This window comes from Corythoichthys intestinalis, chromosome 14 (assembly GCF_030265065.1).
Source record: "Corythoichthys intestinalis isolate RoL2023-P3 chromosome 14, ASM3026506v1, whole genome shotgun sequence".
Classification (NCBI taxonomy): domain Eukaryota; kingdom Metazoa; phylum Chordata; class Actinopteri; order Syngnathiformes; family Syngnathidae; genus Corythoichthys; species Corythoichthys intestinalis.
The window spans coordinates 18,407,949-18,432,224 of record NC_080408.1 but is presented as its reverse complement, the minus strand read 5'-3'; the positions used below and the strand labels follow the sequence as shown (position 1 = coordinate 18,432,224).

General features: G+C 38.4%; 2 protein-coding genes across 2 annotated transcripts in view; one reads left to right on the top strand and one right to left on the bottom strand.

Annotated features, from left to right (window-relative positions):
* The first annotated feature begins 1,191 nt into the window (after nucleotides 1–1,191).
* Nucleotides 1,192–16,457, top strand: LOC130929369 (kelch-like protein 40a). Its single transcript, XM_057856468.1, has 7 exons — nucleotides 1,192–1,240; nucleotides 7,067–8,350; nucleotides 8,467–8,627; nucleotides 11,347–11,454; nucleotides 11,586–11,771; nucleotides 11,969–12,118; nucleotides 15,943–16,457. The coding sequence occupies exons 2-7, from the start codon at nucleotides 7,250–7,252 to the stop codon at nucleotides 16,052–16,054; spliced, it is 1,818 nt and encodes a 605-aa protein (XP_057712451.1). The 5' UTR covers nucleotides 1,192–1,240; nucleotides 7,067–7,249; the 3' UTR covers nucleotides 16,055–16,457.
* Nucleotides 16,458–17,377: 920 nt separating this feature from the next.
* The window catches only part of LOC130929779 (vasoactive intestinal polypeptide receptor-like), an 83,416-nt gene continuing 76,517 nt past the window's right edge, over nucleotides 17,378–24,276 (bottom strand). The window contains exons 12-13 of the mRNA XM_057857279.1: nucleotides 24,190–24,231; nucleotides 17,378–24,072 (exon numbers count right to left, since the gene is read on the bottom strand). Of these exons, the coding sequence (XP_057713262.1) occupies nucleotides 23,881–24,072; nucleotides 24,190–24,231 (234 nt within the window). The 3' untranslated portion in view covers nucleotides 17,378–23,880. The remainder of the gene's footprint in view (nucleotides 24,073–24,189; nucleotides 24,232–24,276) is intronic.

Genomic DNA, 24,276 nt, shown 5'->3' with positions numbered 1-24,276 from the left:
AGGTACGACGGATGGCTGGATTGCAGCGGTTTGTCGGAAAAGCATTTCTTATGATCATATTTCTGCTGGAATGAGAGTGTGTTCCTGTCATCTCTACTCTTGTAAGTTGAACGATTTATCCACTTTTGGTTTCAATACGTTTTTGTTTTTTTACACCGTTGTGTAAACCTGCCTCGGTAGCAATGCTCGCCTACTACGACTCACCTACCTGTTGTGTTCCTAGGTAAACCTGCTGACAACACATCCCGATTGGTCACCATCTCTCTTCTTGGATCATTTGACAAAGAAAATTTGTTCAATGGAGTGGTTCCATTTGTCCTGTGTCGGACTCAAACAAGCCCCTGCAGCAGACGCCATCTGGGTCTGCCCTTCTTGTCGAAAATCTGCGGGCTTTTAATTTGTGAAAATGCAAGAACTTTAATGCACATATTTATTCTGCCTGGCTATTTAACTAAGGCCAGTGAAGTTTTTTTTTTTTTTTTTAACCACTTTGACAAAGACACGTTTCATTGTAATGTTGAATTTATATATTCTATTATTATTTTTAATTTATAATATTCTTATTTGCACTAATGTAGACTTTAGACTGTCAATTCAAATAGTGTTGGAAAAGTTGCAATACCTAAAATAGAAATGCAAGAACTGTAAAGTACATATTAATACACCATTATTTACCTAAGGCCACTGGATGTTTTTTAACTGCTTTGAAAAATACAGGTTTTGTTGTGATCTTGTATTTATATAGTATATAGCTTTTTATAATGCATTATATTATGTATTATAATATTTGCTGCCCCCTGCCAGAGTGTGGGCAATTTTGTACTAAAAGGATTTTAAATTGTCAGTTCAAATACTTTGTTGGAGACTAGTACTTGCAATACTTAAAATGGAAATGCAAGAACTTTAAAGCACATATTTATTCTGTCTGGCAATTTACCCAAGGCCAGTAAATAGTGTTTTAAATAGGGCTGTCAAAATTATCGCGTTAACGCGCGGTAATTAATTTTTTTAATTAATCACGTTAAAATATTTGACGCAATTAACGCACATGTCCCGCTCAGAAAGTAGTCTGCCATTTGGTAAGTTTTTCAGCAAAGCTTTTTGCGCTGTCCAACAGCGAACTCTTGTGGTCGCTTTGCGACATGGTTTATTATTTTCTTCTTTTCTTTCTTCATTATGGCTGCACGACGTCTCGGGCTGATAATATTGTGCTTATATGATCCTTGGACAAGATTTGTCCGTAAGTATGGTTGTTGTAAAGAATGTACATATTATTTTAGTAAGCGAAATGTTATATTTTTTTGTATGAGACGCTTTTTGTTTATGTTTAGTGAACCTGTATAGCGTGCTAAGCTAACGTTGTTGCTAATGCAATGCTTGTGTACTTTTATTTTGTAGTTTTACGACGGTCTAAAGAGGACAATGGTTTTAGGCCACTTTATTAATAAATCAGATGAAAAATGAAGAAGTCTAATTATTAAGGCGTCGTTCACTAGCTGTCTAGCTTTGGAAAAAGTAGACGCTTCGGAGTGAGGACAGCATAGACAGATTTAAATGACAGTAGAGTGAAATGCCCACTACAGTCCTTATGTACCGTATGTTGAATGTATATATCCATCTTGTGTCTTATCTTTCCATTCCAACAATTTATTTTACAGAATATATATATAATTTACAGAAAAATATGGCATATTTTATAGATGGTTTGAATTGCGATTAATTGCGATTAATTACGATTAATTAATTTTTAAGCTGTAATTAACTCGATTAAAAATTTTAATCGTGTGACAGCCCTAGTTTTAAACTGCTTTGACAAAGACACGTTTGTTGTAATCTTGTATTTGTGTATTACTTATAATTTATTATATAATATTTGCTGCCCCCTTCAGAGGGTGGGCCTTGTTTGCACTAATTTAAAGATTTTAAACTGTCAATTCAAATATCGTATTGGAGAAATTGCATTACTTGAAATAAATCTATTGCAACTTATCAATCCCAATTCTTGTCTACAACACTGTCCAAAAATTGTCAATGCATATTCCAAATAGAATGACAAAATTAAGTCACCTGACCATCACCTGATTATTACACCTGTTTATTATGAAGACTTGAAGTAAACAACAAGCAGTTACAGTTTGTCAAGAAGTTGTTTGAGTCATGTTTTGGTATTCATATTTTATTGACTTTTCACAACAACACTTGGGCTCGTGTTTGTAAGAGCACAGCAAACAGAAGTTTCAGCTTGCACTCTTCGCCTTTCCAACCTCTCATAACGCTCCGATGTGGTGCGCTTGACCTCAGAATAACTCAAGAAGAGATATGGTGACCAATCGGGATGTGTTGTCAGCATTTCATATGCAAGTTTTCCTAGGAACACAACAGATAGGTGAGGAGGAGGAGTAGGTTAACATTGCTACCGAGGCAAATTTACACAATGGTAAAAAAAAAAAAAAAAACAACGTATTGAAACCAAAACGGATAAATCGTTCAACTTACAAGAGTAGAGATGACGGGAACACACTCTCATTCCATCAGAAATATGATCAAGAGAAATGCTTTTCCGACGAACCGCTGCGCCCCAGCCATCCGTCGTGCCTTCGTGATCTGATATTTGGTCCTCCATGCAGGAAAACGGTGAAAAGTGAGTCCAGTTTTCCTCGCCCTTTTTTTTTGTCGTAGGAGAAGCTGTTGCACCCGGTAACACAACAATACACACTCATAATTTCTTTCTAATACACCGAAGGAATTAGCTTAGCACTACCACACGTTACAATCCGCATTGAGTCTGCCGGACCGGAAGTGAATCATATTACCAGCATGGAGGCGTGTCCAAACAATGACGTAGTACGTCCCATTCCCTATTATGGCGTGTTTTTCTGCTCGTTAACATTAATAATCAAAATGGTGAAGACAGACGGAGAGACTTGAAGTTTTACCGTATTCCGAGAGACCCAACCAGCAACGAAGTATTTATAAGCCTCCAAGCTCTTAAAGTTTTTCAAACTTTCGTGAGAATAGGCTGATTTTGTGTGGACAAGATAGTTGTAAATATCAGTGTAGCTAGCAGATGTCAGGCAAAGATGGCGAAGACAGCGGGTCGAAAAACATCAATTTAGGCATCAAATATGGATCTGGTGAATGGATAAACTGAAGCTTTTCCACATAACGCCTTTTATACAACGCATCCAATGAGTTTACAGCGTCAGATAACACCGGGGCTTCCATGAATTGCTCTATAACTTGCACGACTAATTGAAAACAATGAGAATAAGTCTAAAAAATATGGACAATATGGCGGCCAGATACAGCGACACGTCATTTTGTGACGTAGGTGAGTAGGGTCTATTGTTATAAGCGGATTTTAAGGCCCCCTTAAAAAGTGTCATTGCATGTAATTGACTTTCCTATATACCGTAATTTTCCGAATATAACGCGCACTTTTTTCCCCCAAAATCAACGTGTAAAATCATGGGTGCGCATTATACACGGGTACATGGATGGAAACAGAAATATATATATTATATATATATATATATATATATATATCTAAAGACAGATTTTTTTTTTTTTTAATTGACAAGGCCATGTTGTGTTGAAGAAAATGTATGCGGCGATCTGTTGCCGACCATTACGTTATGTACCGTAATGGTCGGCAACAGATCGCCGCATACATTTTACGTCACCATTTTGTTTCGGTAATACCACACTGATTGGTCGAATTATTTCGTCTGTGTTAAATTGTGCTTTTTTCACTCTTCATAAAGCACAGAATTTAGTTTCTTGATCTCATTTGAGTCAACGTTTATTGCAACTCGGCAATCTTTTTTGAGGCACCTTATTTTTTGATTGAATAATAGAGAAAAATGTCCAAGCCAAAATGTGACCCAAACACAAATCAACATTACTTCAATAAAAAAAAAAAAAAAAAAAAAAAAAAAAAGACTTCAATCAAAAAAAAAAAATTAAAATTAATCAAAGAAAAATAGCTTTCACATGCATATTTTTTTGTTGTTTTTTGAGTTTCAAATTCATTTTTGCATTCAAACACTTTTTTTCTTTTTTTTATTGAAGCGACTTTTTTTTGTTGAAAATATATATTTTAATTGAAGCAACTTTTTTTTTTTTTTTTTTTATTGAAGTAACTTTTTTGATTGAATAATAAAGACACAAATCTACCTCCATATGGCTCCATTCAGGGGATACAATTTTTGACTGGGGTAACTACACTGGCACGACACCGGCGGGCGTACCAAATTGAATGGATGACGATCTTGGCGAAAACTATTGCCTAAGCAGCTTGATTAAGAATTCCCCTCAAGAATGTTGGGAAACAAAAAACCCTCATTGTCAACGTACTATTATAAATATTCTTGTAAGTTAATTTTATTGCTGACACTGCGTTTGGGGTCATCAACATGTTATGCCCCCCCTGCCCCAAAAGTCAAACGCCGCCTATGCATATTGTATATTTAAAATTGGTACTGTTAAGTACATTCAGGGAGGGAGTATGTAATATGATGTAATTTGGGGTCTTATTTCACCACCTGGAGATCAAATATTACCTGAGTGGTGTTCAAAGATGTGGACATACCAAAGACCTTTTCACCCTATCTTTACCAATTTAACAAAGATTTGATTATGTCTCTGTTCCAGCTGGCAATCATCATATGTTTGCGCGGATTAATATTTGGGTTTTGGCAACTTGCTTAAGGTGGCTTCATTAATATGAAGGAGATATGCATACAGACACATGCAAATGTTTAGGTACCCTGGGTATGCCCAAACTTTTGCATGCCATTGCATCTCCAAATACTATTACCATTTTTACCAATTACTGTGTAACAATATTCAACTCTTCAGTCACTGCTTTCATTAGTATCTATTGTTCTGGAACAATTGTCTTCCAAGAGCTGGTTTTGTAATTCATGTACCATTACACTCACTATATTGTATACTGTAACTCTGTTTTCTTTTAAGGGACATTTGATGTCCAGATGGGTAAGCTCTCTTGCCTATTTTTTGCCCAGTAAAATGAAACCAGCATTTAAAAAAAAAAAAAAAAATGCTGATTTTTAGTCAGCAAAATGAATAAACTCACATATTTTTGTGTGACATCAGTGACAGAATTGGAGAACAGATTTACAGCATAGCGCAAAGGAATAGAGATAGGCAAAACAATACCGATTGCCGAAGCTTGTGTCACTGTAATGAACTGCCGTATTTCAACTCAAAATGGTCTGATCTTGTATCAAAAGATCCGAAGTTTCATTTGCGCCAAAACTGCTTCCAATGTCATCAGTCAGGTAACAAATGGTTGGTACCGATAGTTCCCCTTCTTTTAAAGTCAACTCCTAAGGTTCATTGGGAGACATCTGGTAATGTTTGCCCCTCTTTGCAAACATGGCAAAAAACAAACACACACACACACAAAAATCATAATTATGTATGCATGTTCATTTATTTATGAATGAAGCCTGTAGGTTGCTATTTGACACATCCGCGATAACCAACAGCTACAAAGACTTCTCCCTCTTTTTGGATGAAGGATTGAATGAAGCCATTTTGTTATGTCTGTTAAACCCGCACCAGTGATGTTAATAACAGCGTTAGAGTATAACAGCATTTTTTTTTTTTTGTTAGTAGTGATTAATCTAATTAATTGCTTTTCCCATCTTTGCAACGCTGTTACCGTTACTGGATGTGAAGGCCCGCGTTACTACAATTTGGATTGAATGACGAGCAAGATGTCTGAGAGACACGGAGAGAGCAGAGCGGGATGCGGTAAGGAAGGGGGTTGTGACGGAGTTGCTAACGCGATGCTAGGTGGCTCGGAGCGTTAGCATAGTATTCGCGTTTTTGCTAGCATTAGCATTGGACAAACAGTTTGTGGCATTCAGATGGGTACAAATAATTGGAAAATAATGGACTGTTTTCCTGTTGAGTATGCATTATCATCACTCAGTGGGCATTGTTCTAGATGCTACAATATAATAATAATTTGTTTTTGTTCTTTATTCCAAAAATAGTCTCTTGCCCTAAACCTTTCTTGAATGATGTATCCATAAACCTTGTGATATTTTTTTTTAATCAAAACAACTAGAGCAAAGATAGGAGAGGGAAGAGATTCAGAGACTCACCTGCATATTGAAAAGCATATCTATATACATACTGTATATTAGAGGTGTGACGGTGCACACAAGTCACGGTTCAGTACATACCTGGGAACAGGGGTCACGGTTCGGTGCGGATTCAGTACAACAGGAAAAACCAAAAGGATTTTTTTCCTCACAGCATTTGAAAGTTTAAAGTTTGTATACCATTACACTCTTACATAGGTGAAATTTAAAATATGTAAAAATTTTGACCTGCGTTTTATTTTTGGAATGAAAAAGTTCAATTGAATCAGTTACTATAAACATATTTGATATGAAAGACATTATTGAATGGATCATGTAATAACGCGTAGAACATGAAAAGTAATGTCAGTTACTTTGCCGAGTAACTGATTACTCTTAAATAGAGGTAACAGAGTAACTAACTCTTCCTGGGATATGTAATTTGTAACTGTAACTAATTACTTTCTTAAAGTAAGATTAACAACACTGACCCCCAAACATACCGCATTGATCGATTCAAGGACAGGTGCATGTGATAATGTGTATTAATGACATAACAAGGAAGGACACGCAATTTGAGATACTTCTATTTGATTGGCTAATATAGAACCGGCATTGATGAAATGTCTTCTCCCATGTTAGGCCACCACTTCCTGGATATACTTGCTATTATTTTAATGTTTTTTTTTTCCCAATCTAAAACGGATGGACATGATAAAGGTGTCTTTCCATTTTAATCCCTTACATGCCAGCCAATAAGATGTGCCAATTGCATGAAAAACAGCCTATGACAAAATATCAAAGTGATTTACAGATGAGATATTCTACCATATGGGGCATGCTGTCCTCACTGTCTTTAGCTGTTTGGAGGGGTCCACGTGTTGAATCATTTGGTAGGGTTCCCCACCCACCTCCACCCCTTTTTTGATCCAGCATGATGAATTCCTCAGCTCTGAGAGTTTCCTGCCTATAAATAGCAATGAGGAGTGACAGCCACTGACAGCTGCAACCAACCAGTGGCGGTGCCGTAGAATGATTTGGGAGGTGAACGCTAACAGTCCTGCTGTGTTGAAGGGAATGAACAGACCGTCATTTCATCTTTCTGCAAAACAAGGATAAAGGAGCAGAAGAAAATGGCTGCTCTGGCTATAGACCCAACAGAGCAGCCTCGGATGTACCAGCAAACCCTTCTTCAAGATGGACTGTGTGACCTCTTGGAGAATGACAAGTTTGTGGACTGTGTCCTCAAAGTCAAGGACAGGAAGTTTCCCTGCCACCGCTTGGTTTTAGCAGCCAGTAGCCCCTTCTTCAAGGCCATGTTCCTGTCTGACCTGGAGGAGAGCAAGACGCGTGACATTGTCCTCAAAGATGTAGAGCCTGGCACGATGGGGATGATCTTACGCTACCTTTACACCTCTGACATCAATTTGACAGAACAAAATGTCCAAGATATCTTCATGGTCGCTAACATGTACCAAATCCCGTCCATTTTCTCTGTTTGTGTATCCTACCTTCAAGAGAAGCTGGTGCTAGGCAACTGCTTAGCTATCTTCAGGCTGGGACTGCTGCTGGACTGTCCTAGGCTTGCCTTGACTGCTCAGGAGTTCATCTGTGAACGCTACCAGGTTGTAATCAGAGACCGGGACTTCCTCCAGCTTGCTGAGACTGAGCTAGGCCTCATCATCAACTCAGATGCACTCAATGTGGACCGGGAAGAACTTGTGTTTGAATCACTTATGGACTGGGTTGGACATGATGAGAAAAAAAGGGTACAGGAACTGCCAGAATTGCTGCGATGTATCCGATTTAGGCTAATACCAGTGAGCTACTTTAAAGAAAAAGTCGAACGCCATAAATATATCCAGTCCAACCAGGAGATTAAAACAGAGCTGGATCTGGTCAGGGACGCTTACCGGGGTCGTCTCCCGAAGCCGAAGTCAGAAAGAAAAGAGGGAGAAGGAAGTAGGGCGTATGAGGAGGGCTATCTACCGGCAATACTCAACGACAATCCTCGTTTTGGGATGTTTGAGACGGACTTGCTACTTTTGATCAGTGATACAGGAACTGTGGCCTATGAACCAGTTGGAAATGAATGCTTTGTGGTGTCTGACTCTAGAGAAATTCCAAAGAACCACTGTAGTCTGGTAACCAAAGAGAATCAGGTGTTTGTTGTCGGTGGGCTTCTCTACAATGAGGAAAACCAAGATGAACCCTTCAGTTCTTACTTCTTACAGGTAGAGTTTCAACAGTGAAGACCACTTTCATCTGCTGATCGTGTTAAATTGTAAAGATGAATGTACATTTCATTGAATTTTATTCCTTACTAATACAAAATTAATGTCATTCCCAGTTTGACCCAGTAAGTTCAGAATGGTTAGGAATGCCCTCACAACCGAATCCTCGCTGCTTGTTTGGGATGGCAGAAGTGGAGAACTCGATCTATGTTGTCGGAGGCAAAGAACTAAAGGAAGGGGAACACGTTCTGGACTCTGTCATGATCTATGACAGACAGTAAGTACAATCAAACCGCAATTGCTCAAAAATGCTACACATTGATCAACCTCACAATCTTTTAGATCAGTGTTTCTCAAACACTGTGGTGCGGCATGCTCGGGTGTGGCCCGGAAAATTATCTGCCAAGAAGTCATACATTGTAATATTCCGAGAGAATAATCGTAATATTACGAAACTTAAGTCGTTTTCTTGCTTATTTTTATGTTATGTGAACCACAAGTTGTTTAGTTTCACGGACTTCAACTTTTGGTGAGATAAGGTTGTGTGAACACAAAATTGCTTTTGGTGTAATCTTAGGAGATTTAAGTAATATTGGGAGAAAAAAATCCTAAACCTACATAAGAGACTAAAGCCATTATGTTATGTGAACCGGAGGTTTTTTCGGTGTCCATGGACATCAGATTTTGGCGGCGTAAGGTTGGTGTATAGAATTAGATATCTAAATACTTTTTTGTGTTTATTTGATTCCTTTTAGTAAAAACCTTGATGAGAATGGGTTTATATGGTTAATATTGGCTACAGAGCTTTAAATTGTAAGATTTTCCATTGACAGTGTTCCTTCACAAAGGGTTAGGAAACATTGTTTCAGATATGCCATACATCTATGTACCTGGGTTGGACAATATAATGGCAACACCTTAAAAAAATCAACAAAAACTCGTTTAATATGGAGTAGGTCCGCTTTTTGCGGCAATTATTGCCTCAATTCTCCGATGTGTTCATTCATACAACTTGTGAATTGTTTTCAAAGGAATTTTAAGCCATTCTTCAGTTAGAATACCCTCTATCTCTTTTAGAAACGATGACGGTGGAAATCGGCATCTTAATTGAACTGAATCTGTAAAACTGACCATAAATGCTCAATAATGTTGAGGTCTGGGGATAGTGCCAATCATACAAGCAGTGTTGTTAATAACGGCGTTAGAATATAACGGCGTTACTAACTGCGTTATTTTTTTCAGTAGTGAGTAATCTAGTTAATTGCTTTTCTCATCTTGGCAACGCCGTTACTGTGTTGGTTGAATGACGCGTGAAACGTCTGAGAGAGACGGACTTACAGAGACGAGAGAGCAGAGCAGGAGTGGGGACGCCGTTGCAAACGCAATGCTAGGTGGCTCCAATAATACCTGACTGTAGCCAATAGCCTACAAACTACGCCCACATGATGCTACGGTAGATATCACATATATACAGAACTAGATGCAAATGACAGACACGGCGGCATTAGCAACATATATATAGAACTAGATACGTTAGTAAAGAGCTGCCATCTTAAAGCAGTAGACCTCTCAGGAAGGCTCTGTTGTAGAGAACCTTCCTAGCGAAGCTAAGTAACTTTTTATCTAAAATGCTCCTAAATCGGCAAAATCTTGACTTAAATCTATCTTTAAATGATGAAACAGTTTTAAAACTTAAACATGTCGAAAGTAGACGGAAAGTAGTAAGGACGGACGGAACTAATGCAATAACGGGAGCAAATTTAGTTATTGATTTATTTTTTAAAAGACATGAAAATTATCACCAGTTACTTTGCGAAGTAATTAATTACTTTTACATTCAGGTAACTGAGTTACTAACGCAATTACTTTTTGGGACGAGTAATTTGTAACTGTAATTAATTACTTTTTAAAATTAAGATTAACAACACTTCATACGAGATGCTCAACTTCATTAGAATGTTCCTCATGCCATTCTTTAAAGATTATGTTCAATGATTATGATGCCATAATGTTTGTTGTTTCCATTATTTTGTACAACCCCTGTATATTTTTTAACAGTGTAAATTTCTCAAATCTTTCGCTAACAGTTGTCAAAAACAGCAAAATTGCTTTGTATTTTCATTGCTTTAGGTGAAATCTAAGTGTAAGGGAACTTTCAGATTAGACCAAGAGGACCAGAGTCCGGTTAGAGAGCTACCTCGCAACAACACTTGCAAATGACTTAGTTGAAAAGGTTCAGCATTCACATGGCATCAACCAGACTTTCCGAGTAGCATCACGTGAACGAATAGCGCACTCATTGATTGGACAAATTTAGAAGAGGAAATAGCAGAGCTGAGAAGACGGGAAAGAGCATGGTGTAATGGTGCACATAATGTCGCATAAGTGCACCCTGGTCCACTTGCATTCACAAGCGAAGCAGGGTGCGCTTAAAGCGGACTGAGACCCACGATTTTTGAGCGAACCAGAGTTCGTTTGTTTGGTCTGAACTAAATTTGTATGCGCGTTCACATTTACAAAATGAAGCGGACTATCTGAGAAAACAAACTCTGGTCCGTTTAAAACTGACCAAACAGTGCTAGAGTGAAAGCGGCCTTAAATGTGTACATAATAGGGTATTAAATTAAAGGTTCTTGAATCCAATCTTGCCAGAATGTAATATCGGCAAATATTATAAAATTGCCCAAAGAATCGATATTGTATATCTTAGTACTGAAATTGGTGATTCAAATTCCAACTAATGACCAGTTCAGGGCATACTTAACCTCTCGTCAAAAGTCAACTGGGATATTCTTTTGATTGTACGATAAAAAAAATGTACATGTCAATACTCTTGATCGTAATTCTTCTTATGGGCTGCTGCTCCTGCCATCCACCCAATGCCAAAAAAGATGCTTCTACATTGTGGGTCAAAAATTATTTTACATTATTTGGTATTCTTTCTTCTCTTAAGGACTTAAGGGGATTTTTTTTTTATTGTTTTGTTGTTTTTTCAGGTCATTCAAATGGGGAGAGTCGGACCCACTCCCATATGTTGTATACGGCCATGGCACAGTATCACACAAAGGGCTTGTCTATGTTATTGGAGGGAAATCAGAAAGCAAGTAAGTCGACTCATATTCAGGTTGTTGAACTTTAACATGGAAATGTAACATTTAATTCCATATCAGGATTGTTTGTACTGTTGGATGAAAAATTTAGGAAGACGAGTCATATATTTAATGTTTTGATGCAGGAAGTGCATGAAGAGAGTCTGTGTGTACAACCCCGCTAAGTTTGAGTGGAAGGACTTAGCCCCTCTGAAGACGGCCCGCTCCCTTTTTGGTGTTGAAGTCCACAAGGACCAGATCTTTGTCGTGACAGGAGTTACTGATGCGGGTCTCACCAGCTCTGTTGAGGTCTATGACATAGCCAGCAACAAGTGAGACAACAGCTTTTAAAAGACCTCTCTCACTCTCAAAACTATGAGATGGAGCATCTGTCCACATATGTGAAATGACTCATGAAATGGAAACAGTAGCAAATGATCATCTCATAAAAATAGAAGATTACTGTGAGTGTGTCATACAGCAAGATAGCAGCTGCTTTAACAATATTTACTCCGTATCTGTTGTCTAGATGGTCTGAGTTTACGGAGTTCCCTCAGGAGCGCAGTTCCCTAAGTCTGATGTCCATGGGGGGTTTCTTGTATGCTGTGGGGGGCTTTGCAATGATGCCCAGTGAAACTAGTGAAGAGCCCATCCCAACAGAAATGACCGATATCTGGAGGTAAGACGGCCTCATTACACAAGGCCACACACCATAATGAGTAATCATAATTTGGGTAAAGGAATGAAAAATGAAGACAGTGTAGTTAAGAGTAGATCAAAGAATCCCCAGTTTATCATCTTGCTACGAGCTTTTTCCATAAAGTATTTTAAAGGGATCATCGGACTTAAAGAGTTGTAGACTCAAACAAGCTACATTTTTTCTCTTATACTAAAATGTGTTATTAGAAACACATATATTATTGTCAATGATTTAAAAAGTTATAATATTTAGTATATGTTTTGACCTTCGGAGGGCACCAAGTTTTATGTGCGCAATGCACGCTGGGGTGATAATGCTGTTGGCATGGACTGGGAGAATAGCTTTGCTAGGTAGCAAGCGAAGGATTTCGTCACATTCTGCTGCTGGTTAGATTAGATTGTTTTGTTACAGAGATGTGAGATGAGTTCCCAACGTCATACCTACATCCAATTCCAGCTCATCAGCGGTGTCTTTAAACCGATCCTAGGCGGCTTGTATTGAATTGCTGCCATTTGACAGTTTGTATATCCCTTCGTTGTTAGTTGCATCATTGACTTATTTATTTCGTTTGACTGCCTCCCACCGCAGTTTTCCCTTGGTGTTTTTATTTTTATTTTTTTAATTTAATTGATCCCGACCTTCTGTCACGGACACTTATTGTGTCTCCATTTTCGCGATCGTCTGTTTTTTTGGGTGTTCAATAAACCCTTTTACGCAATCCCTATGTTATTGTTATCTGCTTGCTGTCTGAAGTGAGTCGCCTTTTTTAATTCCGGGGAAGAGTCGGTCGCACTTTCTTTTCAGTTGCGTTTTCCTTTCAGGTTTTACCGCACGGACAGACAGCACACGTGGGTTGCGATTGCTTTGTAAAGAAAATCACGACTCTAGCATCACTTGAAAGTACGTTTAGTCCTGTGGTCTATGAGCTAGACTGTCACATGGGAAACGAGGGTTCGACTCCTGCTTATTGGTCGTTTTGTGAAATATCGACAGTTCTGTCATGCTCATCAGTTTTCCGCTTGGGTTCAAATTGGAAGGGCAGAACCGACTATATGTTTGTGTAGCTAATGAGTGACACTGTGGAAGTAAGGTAGCGCTGCCCAGTGACATCACCGCCCAAGGTGCATTGCGTCGGCAACAACAATGGCGACCTACTAGTTAAACTAATTTTTCAAATTTAATAAAACCAAAAACATTAAGAGGGGGTTTGATATCAAATTATTATAACTCATACTAACATTTATCTTTTAAGAACTACAAGTCTTTCTGTCCATGGTTCCAAATGAGACACTTACTGTATGTTCCTCAGAATCGTAATCCTTCATAACAAATGATTTTGTAAATACTAAGATTCCATCTTCGAACCAAATGGAATACAGTCATTCTGAAAAGAGTGAATTTTATCGCCACACAGAAACCAGGTTTTTGTTAAATAATGGCATTTCCCTATATCTTTGTGGACAGTCAATAACTTCCAGATTGCTGAACGTGGCCAGTGCATAGAAATAGGGATGTCCCGATGCTGATTTTTAAAATTCCGATCCAATTTTTTCAAGATACAGGAACTTTTGCCAATACTGATCTGACACTAATTCAATGCTGATCTGATAGCCATGTTTTTATACATTTATTCATTCATTCATTTTCCGAGGCGCTTATCCTCAAAAGAGTTGTGAGGGTTCTGGAGCCTATCCCAGGGCAGTAGACAGGGTACACCCTGAATCTGTTGCCAGCCGATCGCTTGGCACAAGGAGAGAAACAACAATTCACGCACATACGCATTCCTAGGGACAATTTAAAGTGTTCATTCAGCCTGCCATGCATGTTTTTAGGATGTGAGAGGAAACCAAAGTAACCATAGAAAACACACACAGACATTGGAAGAACATGGCATCTCGAGAAAGGGTGGGCAATATGGCATATGATTGGCTTAAATAGAAGATACATTGACAAAATGTCTACCCGCATTTCTCTGGAATACTGTTTTTTGTTTACGTTTTTCTCCACTATAACCCATTAAACAAAGTGCATTCAGTGTCATTTCAGTTTATTGAATGAAATTATTTCCGCTGGTGTTTTCAGTCCCTTAAAGTTTGCTGAATCGTAACAAAAAGTGGAGATGGGCAGTTCTGCTTAATTCAACTCTTCCCTTACAAAAAAGTATATAGTATATTCACATGGACAATTATTAAATCTAACATTACTGAACATCTCCACTTCTTGGAGTTATGGTTACCGTAATTTTCAGACTATAAGGCGCACTTGACTATAAGCTGATACCCACCAAATTCAACACGAAAACGGCATTTGTTAGTAGATAAACCGCAATGGACTATAAACCGCAGCTGTCCTAACTGTACCATGGGATATTTACACCAAAAGATATTAACCGGTAACTCTTTATTTAACAGCGGCATCATGAGACTGTCATAAGAACAAATGAGCCCCATGAAACTTTGAACCAACCGGTTCATTGAGAAGCTTCATTTGATCATCATTGCTCCCTTAGGGGAAACAGTCAACCACTGCTGCCACCCCCTGTCAACACTGTTGTCGCCCAGCATGCCTCCTAACATGCATTGCAGCGTTACAGATGTAAATTACAATCAAAATGTGTGCTAATTATTTCTTCAGTTATTGTTCTAGTTGTTTCATTAATTGCTAGTTATGGTATTTGGTAACACTATTTGACAGTGGTGCCATAAGACTGTCATAAGACCATCATAACTATGACGTGACACTGCTATGAGCATTAATGAATGATTATGACATATGCCATTTTGTTTCATCCGGCAAATTATCCCACTTTTGAATGGATGTAAAAGATCCCAACTGGACATAAATTGAGTTTGTGACATAATTTGTCGGATGACGCTAAATGACAACCGTCATAAGAATTCATTCACGCCCATGATGATGTCATGTCCAATATTCATTTACATGCAATATACTATGTGCAATACTTACTAAGTGCAATATTCTCACTGTCAACTTCTGCTACTTAACTTCTATTCACACGTATTCTATGTGAAATACTTATTTACGTGCAATATTAATGTGCAATATTCAATGCCTTCACTGTCAACTGCTGCTACTTCACTTCAATTTTTGCATGCATATTTTATATTAATTTAGATTTTATACTTTTATTCTTGCAAGCCACTTTCGATATTTTTACTTGTGCAATATTCAATGCCTTCACTGTCAACTGTTGCTACTTCACTCCAATATTTGCACTGCCTGAACATAGGACTACCTCATACATATTTTATATTTATTTAGATTTCATACCTTTATTCTTACAAGCCACTTTCGAGATTTTTACTTTTCAATCACTGTAAAGGGAGATGCTCCAAAATTTCATTGTACAACTGTATAATGACAATAAAGGGCTATTCTATTCTATTCTATTCTATTCTATTCTATTCTATTCTATTCTATTCTATTCTATTCTATTTCATAATTATGACGGTCTTATGGCAGTCTTATGATTCCGCTGTCAAATAAAGTGTTACCTATTAACCCAAATAAATCAACAAATAAGCCACACTGACTATAAACCGCATGATTCAAAATGAGGGGAAAAAAGTAGCGTCTTAAAGTCCGATAATCACGGTATATATTCTTCAGGATTTCAACGTGCCGTAATAATGCAATTTGACGCCGAAAAAAAAGAAATGGCAATATTCGACATGCTTTGCTTCACTGTGGTTAATTTATGGCATTCACTCAGTTTTAGAATTAAAGGATAGTTGATTTTCTCTGTTAGTGTGGGGACATTATTATGTGAATCTTTCTTACAGGTATGACGAGAAGGAGAAGTGCTGGAGTGGTATTCTACGTGAGATTATTTATGCAGAGGGAGCCACCATTGTTCCAGTCCGTCTCAATACTCTCCGCCTCAACAAATTATAATACTTCTGTAACAATGCAGTTTGTAGTGTCAGTGTACATATTATGAGAAACAACAAAACACTAACCCTGAAGATGAGTCTGAGAATGAAAATGTCCGATATATTTATTAAAAGTTTGTTAAGTTGTTCTTATGTTCAATATTCATAACTGAAATAAACTGAGTGTTTGCGTCCAATTAGTGATGAGCTTGAAACATAAATTCAAAGTGCAAATGGTTTTATTCTTTTTCCACAAATATTGTCTTATAACTTTGTCACAACTGATTCCATATACTGTACAGAACACATTATATACACAAAATTTACAGAAACCACACAATAGGAACACTCACTGTTGACATAATGCAAACACCAGGAATTAACAATACAGTATTTAATCTTAAATGTAAACATGTATTTCCTGAAGTCATCACTATTAACTGACAATTTTTCCCTTATGTACAAGTATGAAGTACTGAATGTATAATACACATATATGTGTGACATTTAGTCTGAGGTACTTTCAGTGAATCTATGTAAACTGAACAGAATGTGGGTATCAAAAATGCTTTTTAAGAAATCAAGTCAATATGGAGCTTGCCAAATGTTTACATAGTAGCAGCTGCAGAAGCAGCCTCTTAATGTTTACTTCAGTCAACTGTTAACGGCAAACACTGAAAAAGAACTGCTAATGAGTTAGTGTTTTATTGATAAACTCAAGAGTCGAAGCCATATTCTGAAGCTGGTTGATCTGTTACTACAACGAGAAACCCTTACCAGGTAAGTGTTTGATTCACTATGTTTTTTTCCCTCAATGAGCAGTACATAGGTATTTTTGGAGAGGAGTGATTTTTGTGAATTTTGTCTTAAAAATGAGGACTTGAAATACAACAATCTACTTAAATGAACAATATCATGAAACACATTACATTCATTCATACCACGCTGGAGCCTATCCCAACTGGCTTTGGGCACAAAGTAGCATCTATTTTCCACGTCGTAACAAGTATTGTAGAGGTAGTTGAATGACAGTTGGCACTTGAGTGGGTCATGGTTTGAGCACAGCCATCAGACACTCAGCGTCTGAGACGTAGTGTTATTTATTCCCATTTTGAAGCCTGATCATATACAGTGGGGAGAACAAGTATTTGATACACTGCCAACAGGTTTTCCCATTGGCAGTGTATCAAATACTTGTTCTCCCCACTATATATATATATATATATATATATATATATATATATATATATATATATATATATATATATATATATATATATATATATATATATATATATATATATATATATACACACATATATATATATATATACATACAATATACTTAGAAAGGTTTTCATAAAATCAAATTTGGCTGGCTTGTTAACAAAACCCAGACTTCCATTATACCGGACCATTAATTTCAATGCCCATGCATTGCCTTTTGATAGGGACAAACAAAGTAGACTTGTTGTTTAGGCCAGCTTTTCGCATTCACATCTGATGAAGGTGCCAGTTTATCTCTGTCAAGCAATGGGTGCAATTTTTTATAATTCGCCCCACCACCCATTATAGCCATGTTGTACAAAGGGACCATCGAGAGCATCCTCACCAGCTGCATTACTCTTTGGGGCGGGAGCTGCACAGATTACAACAGGAGAGCCCTGCAGCATATAGTGAACACATCAAGGAAGATCATCAATGCTCTCCTTTCTTCCCTGCAGGACATCTACACCACCCACCTCACTCACAAGACTGTCACAATTGTGAGAGATGTGACACACCCAGCAACTTTTTCAGCTTTCTGCCCTCTAGAAAGAGGTACAAGAGCCTCCGGTCCAGAACCAACAGACTGACAAACAGCTTCATTCACCAGGCCGTCAAGATGTTGTACTCCATCCCTTGCCTCCCATTACAGACTATCTCAATTGTTGCCTGTCACTACATCACTTTATGATTATTAATATTACGATTAGTCCTTTTGTCAATTTTTAAAAGTCATGCTTGTATTCCAATGTATGTAGCGGTATGTCTCACTTACTGTATATATACACATATATTTTATATTTCGAGAGCGCGTGGCAAAAGCACCAGCGCTCCCGCCCTCATCAGCTGGCGACCAGGGTGTATGAGAAGCGGCTGGTCGGTGGCCCCTCCCATCTTTGACTAAATACTTATTTGCCCCATTGTATGTTAGTCCTTTACAGAGGTGGGTAGACTAGCCAAAAATTGTACTCAAGTAAGAGTGGCGTTACTTATAATGTTATTCAAGTAAAAGTAAAAATAGTCATCCAAAAAATGTACTCAAGTACAAGTAAAAAAAATATTTGGTGAAAAGAATACTCAAGTAAGGAGTAACATTGTGAGTAACTGCTGACAATTTTGTTTGATTTTTTTTCTCAGCGCAAAGTTGTCTATCTGAACTGCTGTTACAATGATACTGTACAATAACCCATTACATAACCACATTAAGCCAAAGAAAAAAAAAATCCAGTGAGAGAAAAAAAAAAAATTGGAAATGAAGCATTATTTGTCCAAAGAGCATAAGTGCCATCTAGTGGAGAAAATAGACAATAGTTCCTAGTTTGAATAGTGAATAGTTCCTTTATAGTTACTATTATGAAATTAAAAAGATCATATCTCTGGTTTTTCGAGGTCAATCGGTGCCCAAAAAAAAAGACGAGGAGAGAGGTTAAAATCCACGCTTTCGAGTCAAGTTCGAGGGCAGCGCTCTATGTGAAATACTTCATTTTTTACAGCGCTTTAAGGATGCCACGTGACTAAACAGGCTGGCGTGATCATAGAACGGCAAGCTTGCGTGCGTCTGATTAGTATAATGGAGTCATGTGATTATAAATAAATCAAATATAAAGAACAAAGAGGAAAAATGTAACGACTCTTGTGTAGTCCAAAGTAGTAAGAGTAGCATTTTTTCTTCACAAATCTACTCAAGTAAAAGTAAAAAAATATGGCTTTGTAAAACTACTCTTCAAAGTACATTTTTCTCAAAAAGTTACTCAAGTAAATGTGACGTGTTACTACCCACCTCTGGTCCTGTGTTATGTGTCCTTCATAGGGATAGAGAGAGAAACGCAATTTCGTTTTCTTTGTATGACCTGTGCATGTGAAGAAGATGACAATAAAGCTGACTTTGACTTGACTTTGATTCAACCTGGCATCTTCAGATGTTAATGGCTGCTCAAAATAGTTAATGAAAGATCTTGATGTTTTTTTTTTCTGCTGCTGCTGCCCCTTTGAGACAGACACCCTGGGCGGTTGTACATGTCACTCGTATCGACTGTAGACCTGCCTGAGTGCACAGTCTGGACTGGTCAGCAGTCAATTGCAGGCCACAAACAGACAATCAAGCACTCATGTTTACATTTGACCCCAACTATGTACAATTCAGTATTTAATAAATCCCACATACCGGTCCTTCTAAAAAAAATTAGCATATTGTGATAAAGTTCATTATTTTCTGTAATGTACCGATACACATAAGACTTACATATATTTTAGATTCATTACACACAACTGAAGTACTTCAAGCCTTTTATTGTTTTAATATTGATGATTTTGGCAAAAAAGTCAAGAAAAAAACAAAAATCCCGATCTAAAAAAATTTGCATATCATGAAAAGGTACTCTAAAGAAGCTACTAACCTAATCATCTGAATCAACGAATTAACTCAAAATCCCTGTGAAAGATTCCTGAGGTTATTAAAAACTCCCAGCCTGGTTCATTACTCAAAACCGCAATCATGGGCAAGACTGCCGACCTGACTGCTGTCCAGAAAGCCATCATTGACACCCTCAAGCAAGAGGCTAAGACACAGAAAGAAATTTCTGAGCGGATAGGCTGTTCCCAGAGTGCTGTATCAAGGCACCTCAGTGGGAAGTAAAAAGTGTAGCAGGAAACGCTCCACAGTCAGAAGAGGTGACCGCACCTTGAGAAAGATTGTGGAGAAGGACTGATTCCAGACCTTGGGGGACCTGCAGAAACAGTGGACTGAGTCTGGAGGAGAAACATCCAGAGCCACCGTGCACAGGTGTGTGCTGGAAATGGGCTACAGACGCCGCATTTCCCAGGTCAAGTCACTTTTGAACCTGAAACAGTGGCAGAAGCGCCTGACCTAGGCTACAGAGAAGCAGCACTGGTTTGTTGCTCAGTGGTCCAAAGTACTTTTTTCCCATGAAAGCAAATTTTACATGTCTTTCGAAATCAAGGTGCCAGAGTTTGGAGGAAGACTGGGGAGAAGGAAATGCCAAAATGCCTGGAGTCCAGTGTCAAGTACCCACAGTCAGTGATGGTCTGGGGTGCCATATAAGCTGCTGGTGTTGGTCTACTGTGTTTTATCAAGGACAGGGTCAATGCAGCTTGCTACCAGGAGATTTTGTAGCCCTTCATGCTTCCATTTGCTGAAAAGCTTTATGGAGATGAAGATTTTTTTTCAGCACGACCTGGCACCTGCTCACAGTGCCAAAACCACTGGTAAATGATTTACTGACCATGGCATTACTGTGCTCAACTCTTCTGACCTGAACCCCATAGAGAATCTGTGGGATATTGTGAAGAGGAAGTTGAGAGACACCAGACCCTACCTTGCGGATAAGCTTAAGGCCACTATCGAAGCATCCTGGGCCTCCATAAGACCTCAGCAGTGCCACAGGCTGATTGCCTCCATGCCAAGCCGCATTGAAGCTGTCATTTCTGCAAAAGAATTCACGACCAAGTATTGAGTGCATGGGTGATATAATTATTGAAGGTTGATTTATTTTATGTTAAAAAACACTTTTTTTTGTATTGGTCGGATGAAATATGCTAATTTTTTGAGATAGAGATTTTTGTTTTTTCTTGACTTTTTTGCCAAAATTATCAATATTAAAACAATAAAAGGCTTGAACTACTTAAGTTGTTTGTAATTAATCTGAAATATATGAAAGTCTAATGTTTATCAGTACATTACAGAAAATAATGAACTTTATCATAATTTGCCATTTTTTTTAGAAGGACCAGTACATGCTTTTGGAACGTGGTAGATAAAATGTGATGTCAATCCCGCAATCTCAGAAACACTCACCTAACATGTCATGTTGGTTTATGTAGGCCAGATACTTCTGGATCTAGCCCTATTGTGAAACTAACAAACAAGTAGCATTACTACATCACTTATATGCTGAGTATTATGCACCAAAAATTGAATCCTTTATGCCACTTTATAAAAACAAGAGTCCCAGGCAAATTGACAGAAGCTCAAGGCAACTATGCATATAAATAAAAAGCCTCAGTAACCTCAGATGCACAAGCTTAATCAGTCTCGTCTCTACCTTGGAATGTCATCCAGCAATAACGGTTTATGCCTTGGGCTGGATAGGATCCAGTATGTTGGGAATGCTATACATAGGTTTTTTCATAAACAAAACAACATGGGCTATTAGGTTAAGTGCATGCACAACATAGTCCAGGTGGTCTACAAATAAATATTGTGGGCTTTATGAAACTCTACTATGATTAAATTTCATTTCACAATGTTCTCGGAATATCATTATGCTGGTCTATCACCTGGGTTATATTTCACTGCCAGAGCTGTCAGCCTCACTTAATAGAAGGTTCCTCCTGACCTCCCTGTCTTCCACTGCGGTTGCAAATCACTTGGTTAAAAAATATGTTAAGTGCTTTCACAGTTAATTAAACGAATTACATCAAAATAGAAGGTCGAGCTTATGTTCAGGGAGGGACAGGGGTTCCCAACCGCAGGGCCTCGGGCATTTGGTAGCGGGCCACAAAAGAAATAATAATTTATTAACAACTGCATAATGGCCAAATTAACTTTGGCCTGTGCCCATTAACACACCAGTATCCCTGTCTACTGTAGATATAATACTACAGGATGTAGTGTCGTCATAGAAATCCAATGATTGGACTGCTTGCAGTACATCTTGTTTTGTATATCTATGTGCGCTTGTCCTCGATAATAATGTCTGACGTAGGGCGGGCGAATCACATTTGTTCCCGGAAATAATTAGCTCCAACACTAGAATGACTGAAAAACAGACGTCTTTGGACAGATTTTTTACGGGGAAAAGGGCACCTGACGAGCCAGAAGATGAGCCTACAACCTTGAAGAAAACAAAATCTTTGCTACTTCCCAATCACTTAAGACCCACGAACTGCGAAGGAGTGGATTCGTGACCCGTTTGTGAAGAAACCGAGTGATTCGAGCATGTCTGTGCAACAGGACGATCAACTTGTAGAGATCACAAATGACGCCGACCTTAAACGTACTTTACATTTAAGACAACAACTCTACCGAGGTTCTGGATTAAAGTAATTCCGGAATATCCTGACATCGCTAGGAGAGCATTGAAAACAGTGCTACCATTTCTAACATCGTATCTTTGTGAAGTGGGCTTTTCTCAGTCTCCCATCACACATTGATGGGACCATCTCGTCTCAACGAAGCAAACTCAGGCCTCCCACTGATTCAGCGGGTGAGTTATATTTTCCCTGCACTTATCACGATGGGGCTAAAACCAAATTATATTTTATATTTGCTGTATTTTTCTGCCGCACATTGCCGGTGTTCTGACAAATTTGGCATGGGCGTGAAATTAAAAATGGCCGCGAATGCAGCAATTCCAAAGCTAACACTACAAACCTTCTTTAAAGAAAGGAATATTAACTTACGTTTGCCATGTTAGCTGCACTCAACAACTGCACGCAGCTCTCTCACTTAACGTGTCGTTAAGCATTAATTTACGCCATTTTCGTTTTGCACTTGTATGTTTATGATGAAAATAGTTTTATAGCACCGTTGGATAACATCGAGAGTCCAACTGAATAGTAAAAGAGGGCTTTTTCACCGCCAAAAAAGGTTTGGGAGCAAAATTTTATAAGGGTGCAAAATTTGACAACACCGGTCCGTGAAAAAAAGACCCAAATCACACTGGTCGGTGGTGCAAAAAAGGTTGAGGACCCCTGATCTAGGACAGTGGTTCTAAACCTTGCTAAACAAGTTTCACATGTGCACTGTTTACATGTTTACACTGTTCCTTTTTTGTTTTCATGTCTGCATCCATACATCAGGTACTATTTTTATGGTGTAAATGACGCAAAGGTGTTTTTTTTTTTTTTTTCAACTGCGCAATCCATGCTGCCTGTAGGTCTATCATACTTCCTCATACCTAGTACCTAGTCAATCTTCCACTGAGCAAACCATTTTCTCCTCCCATTTGATAGAGGGCTAGCAGTTGAAAGAAATGGAATAAAGCCCGTAAATTGAGGGCAAATTATTCGAAAACCGAGTCTAAAACAACACTTTGCCTTTAGTCAGCCTATGAAAACAGGGCCATGTGTGTCTTAACCTTTGCCGAACCCAGGTTAAGAACCATTGATTTAGGGCTACGTTCACAACGCAGGGCGTGCTGTCCAATTTCAATATTTTGTGTAGCCATTCAAATTGCATAAACATATGCGCCTCGCAATGTGAACATGTTTAACAAAGTAAATACGGTTCCTTCGGGCGGTCTCCGTCATACCTCTTTTATGGCAACTTTTGAGAATTTTATGCTACTTGAGCCCTTGCTTGTTCACAGTGGTGACATATTTCACTTGTTGGGGATGTGCACAATTCATAGTGCAGAGGCATCAGATACATATCTTATTTATGTCCACATTTGAAAGAGGCCCTGGTTGGATGTGAAAATATTGGAATTGGACTGTTCATACTGCATGAAAATATCAGATACATGTCGCACATGGGCAAAGAAACCTGCGGTGTGCACATAGCCTTAACTGTACTGCTGAAGTACTTCACCCATTCAGATCACTGACTGTTGCCTTTCCAGGTTAGATTGCTGAGAAATGCTCCTGACAAGCAGATGCTCGCCGGGCAGTGGGGCTGCATTTTGTTAACATGGTTATCTGGGTGCTGAAGTTGTTCCCATTGCTGCCTATAGAGGGCTGCTGGTACTTTGTGTCTGCACCCAAGAAGCGCTGTAACATCCATCTGCGCCATTTACGCTTAATCTCGGCTTGTACCTGGAGGGGAAATGAGGAGGTAGAGAAAATAGTGAAGAGATGGTGCTGACAAAGTGGAGAGTTAGCGATATAATAGGCGACTAAACATTTTAGGCTGCTATTTTTGTCTTCGCTTACCTCTCCATTAAGGAAACAGTACAAGACAGCAACTACAAATCCCTGCAAAAAAGGAGAATATGTTGCCAATATTCCGACTACAGAGAC

What these genes read in the sequence shown, in the direction of transcription:
- LOC130929369 (XM_057856468.1), top strand. Translation starts at nt 7,250, where the DNA reads ATGGCTGCTCTGGCTATAGACCCAACAGAGCAGCCTCGGATGTACCAG. An exon ending in TCAGTTCTTACTTCTTACAG is followed by an intron (nt 8,351 to 8,466) that starts GTAGAGTTTCAA and finishes TGTCATTCCCAG; the next exon opens with TTTGACCCAGTAAGTTCAGA. An exon ending in GAAATGACCGATATCTGGAG is followed by an intron (nt 12,119 to 15,942) that starts GTAAGACGGCCT and finishes TCTTTCTTACAG; the next exon opens with GTATGACGAGAAGGAGAAGT.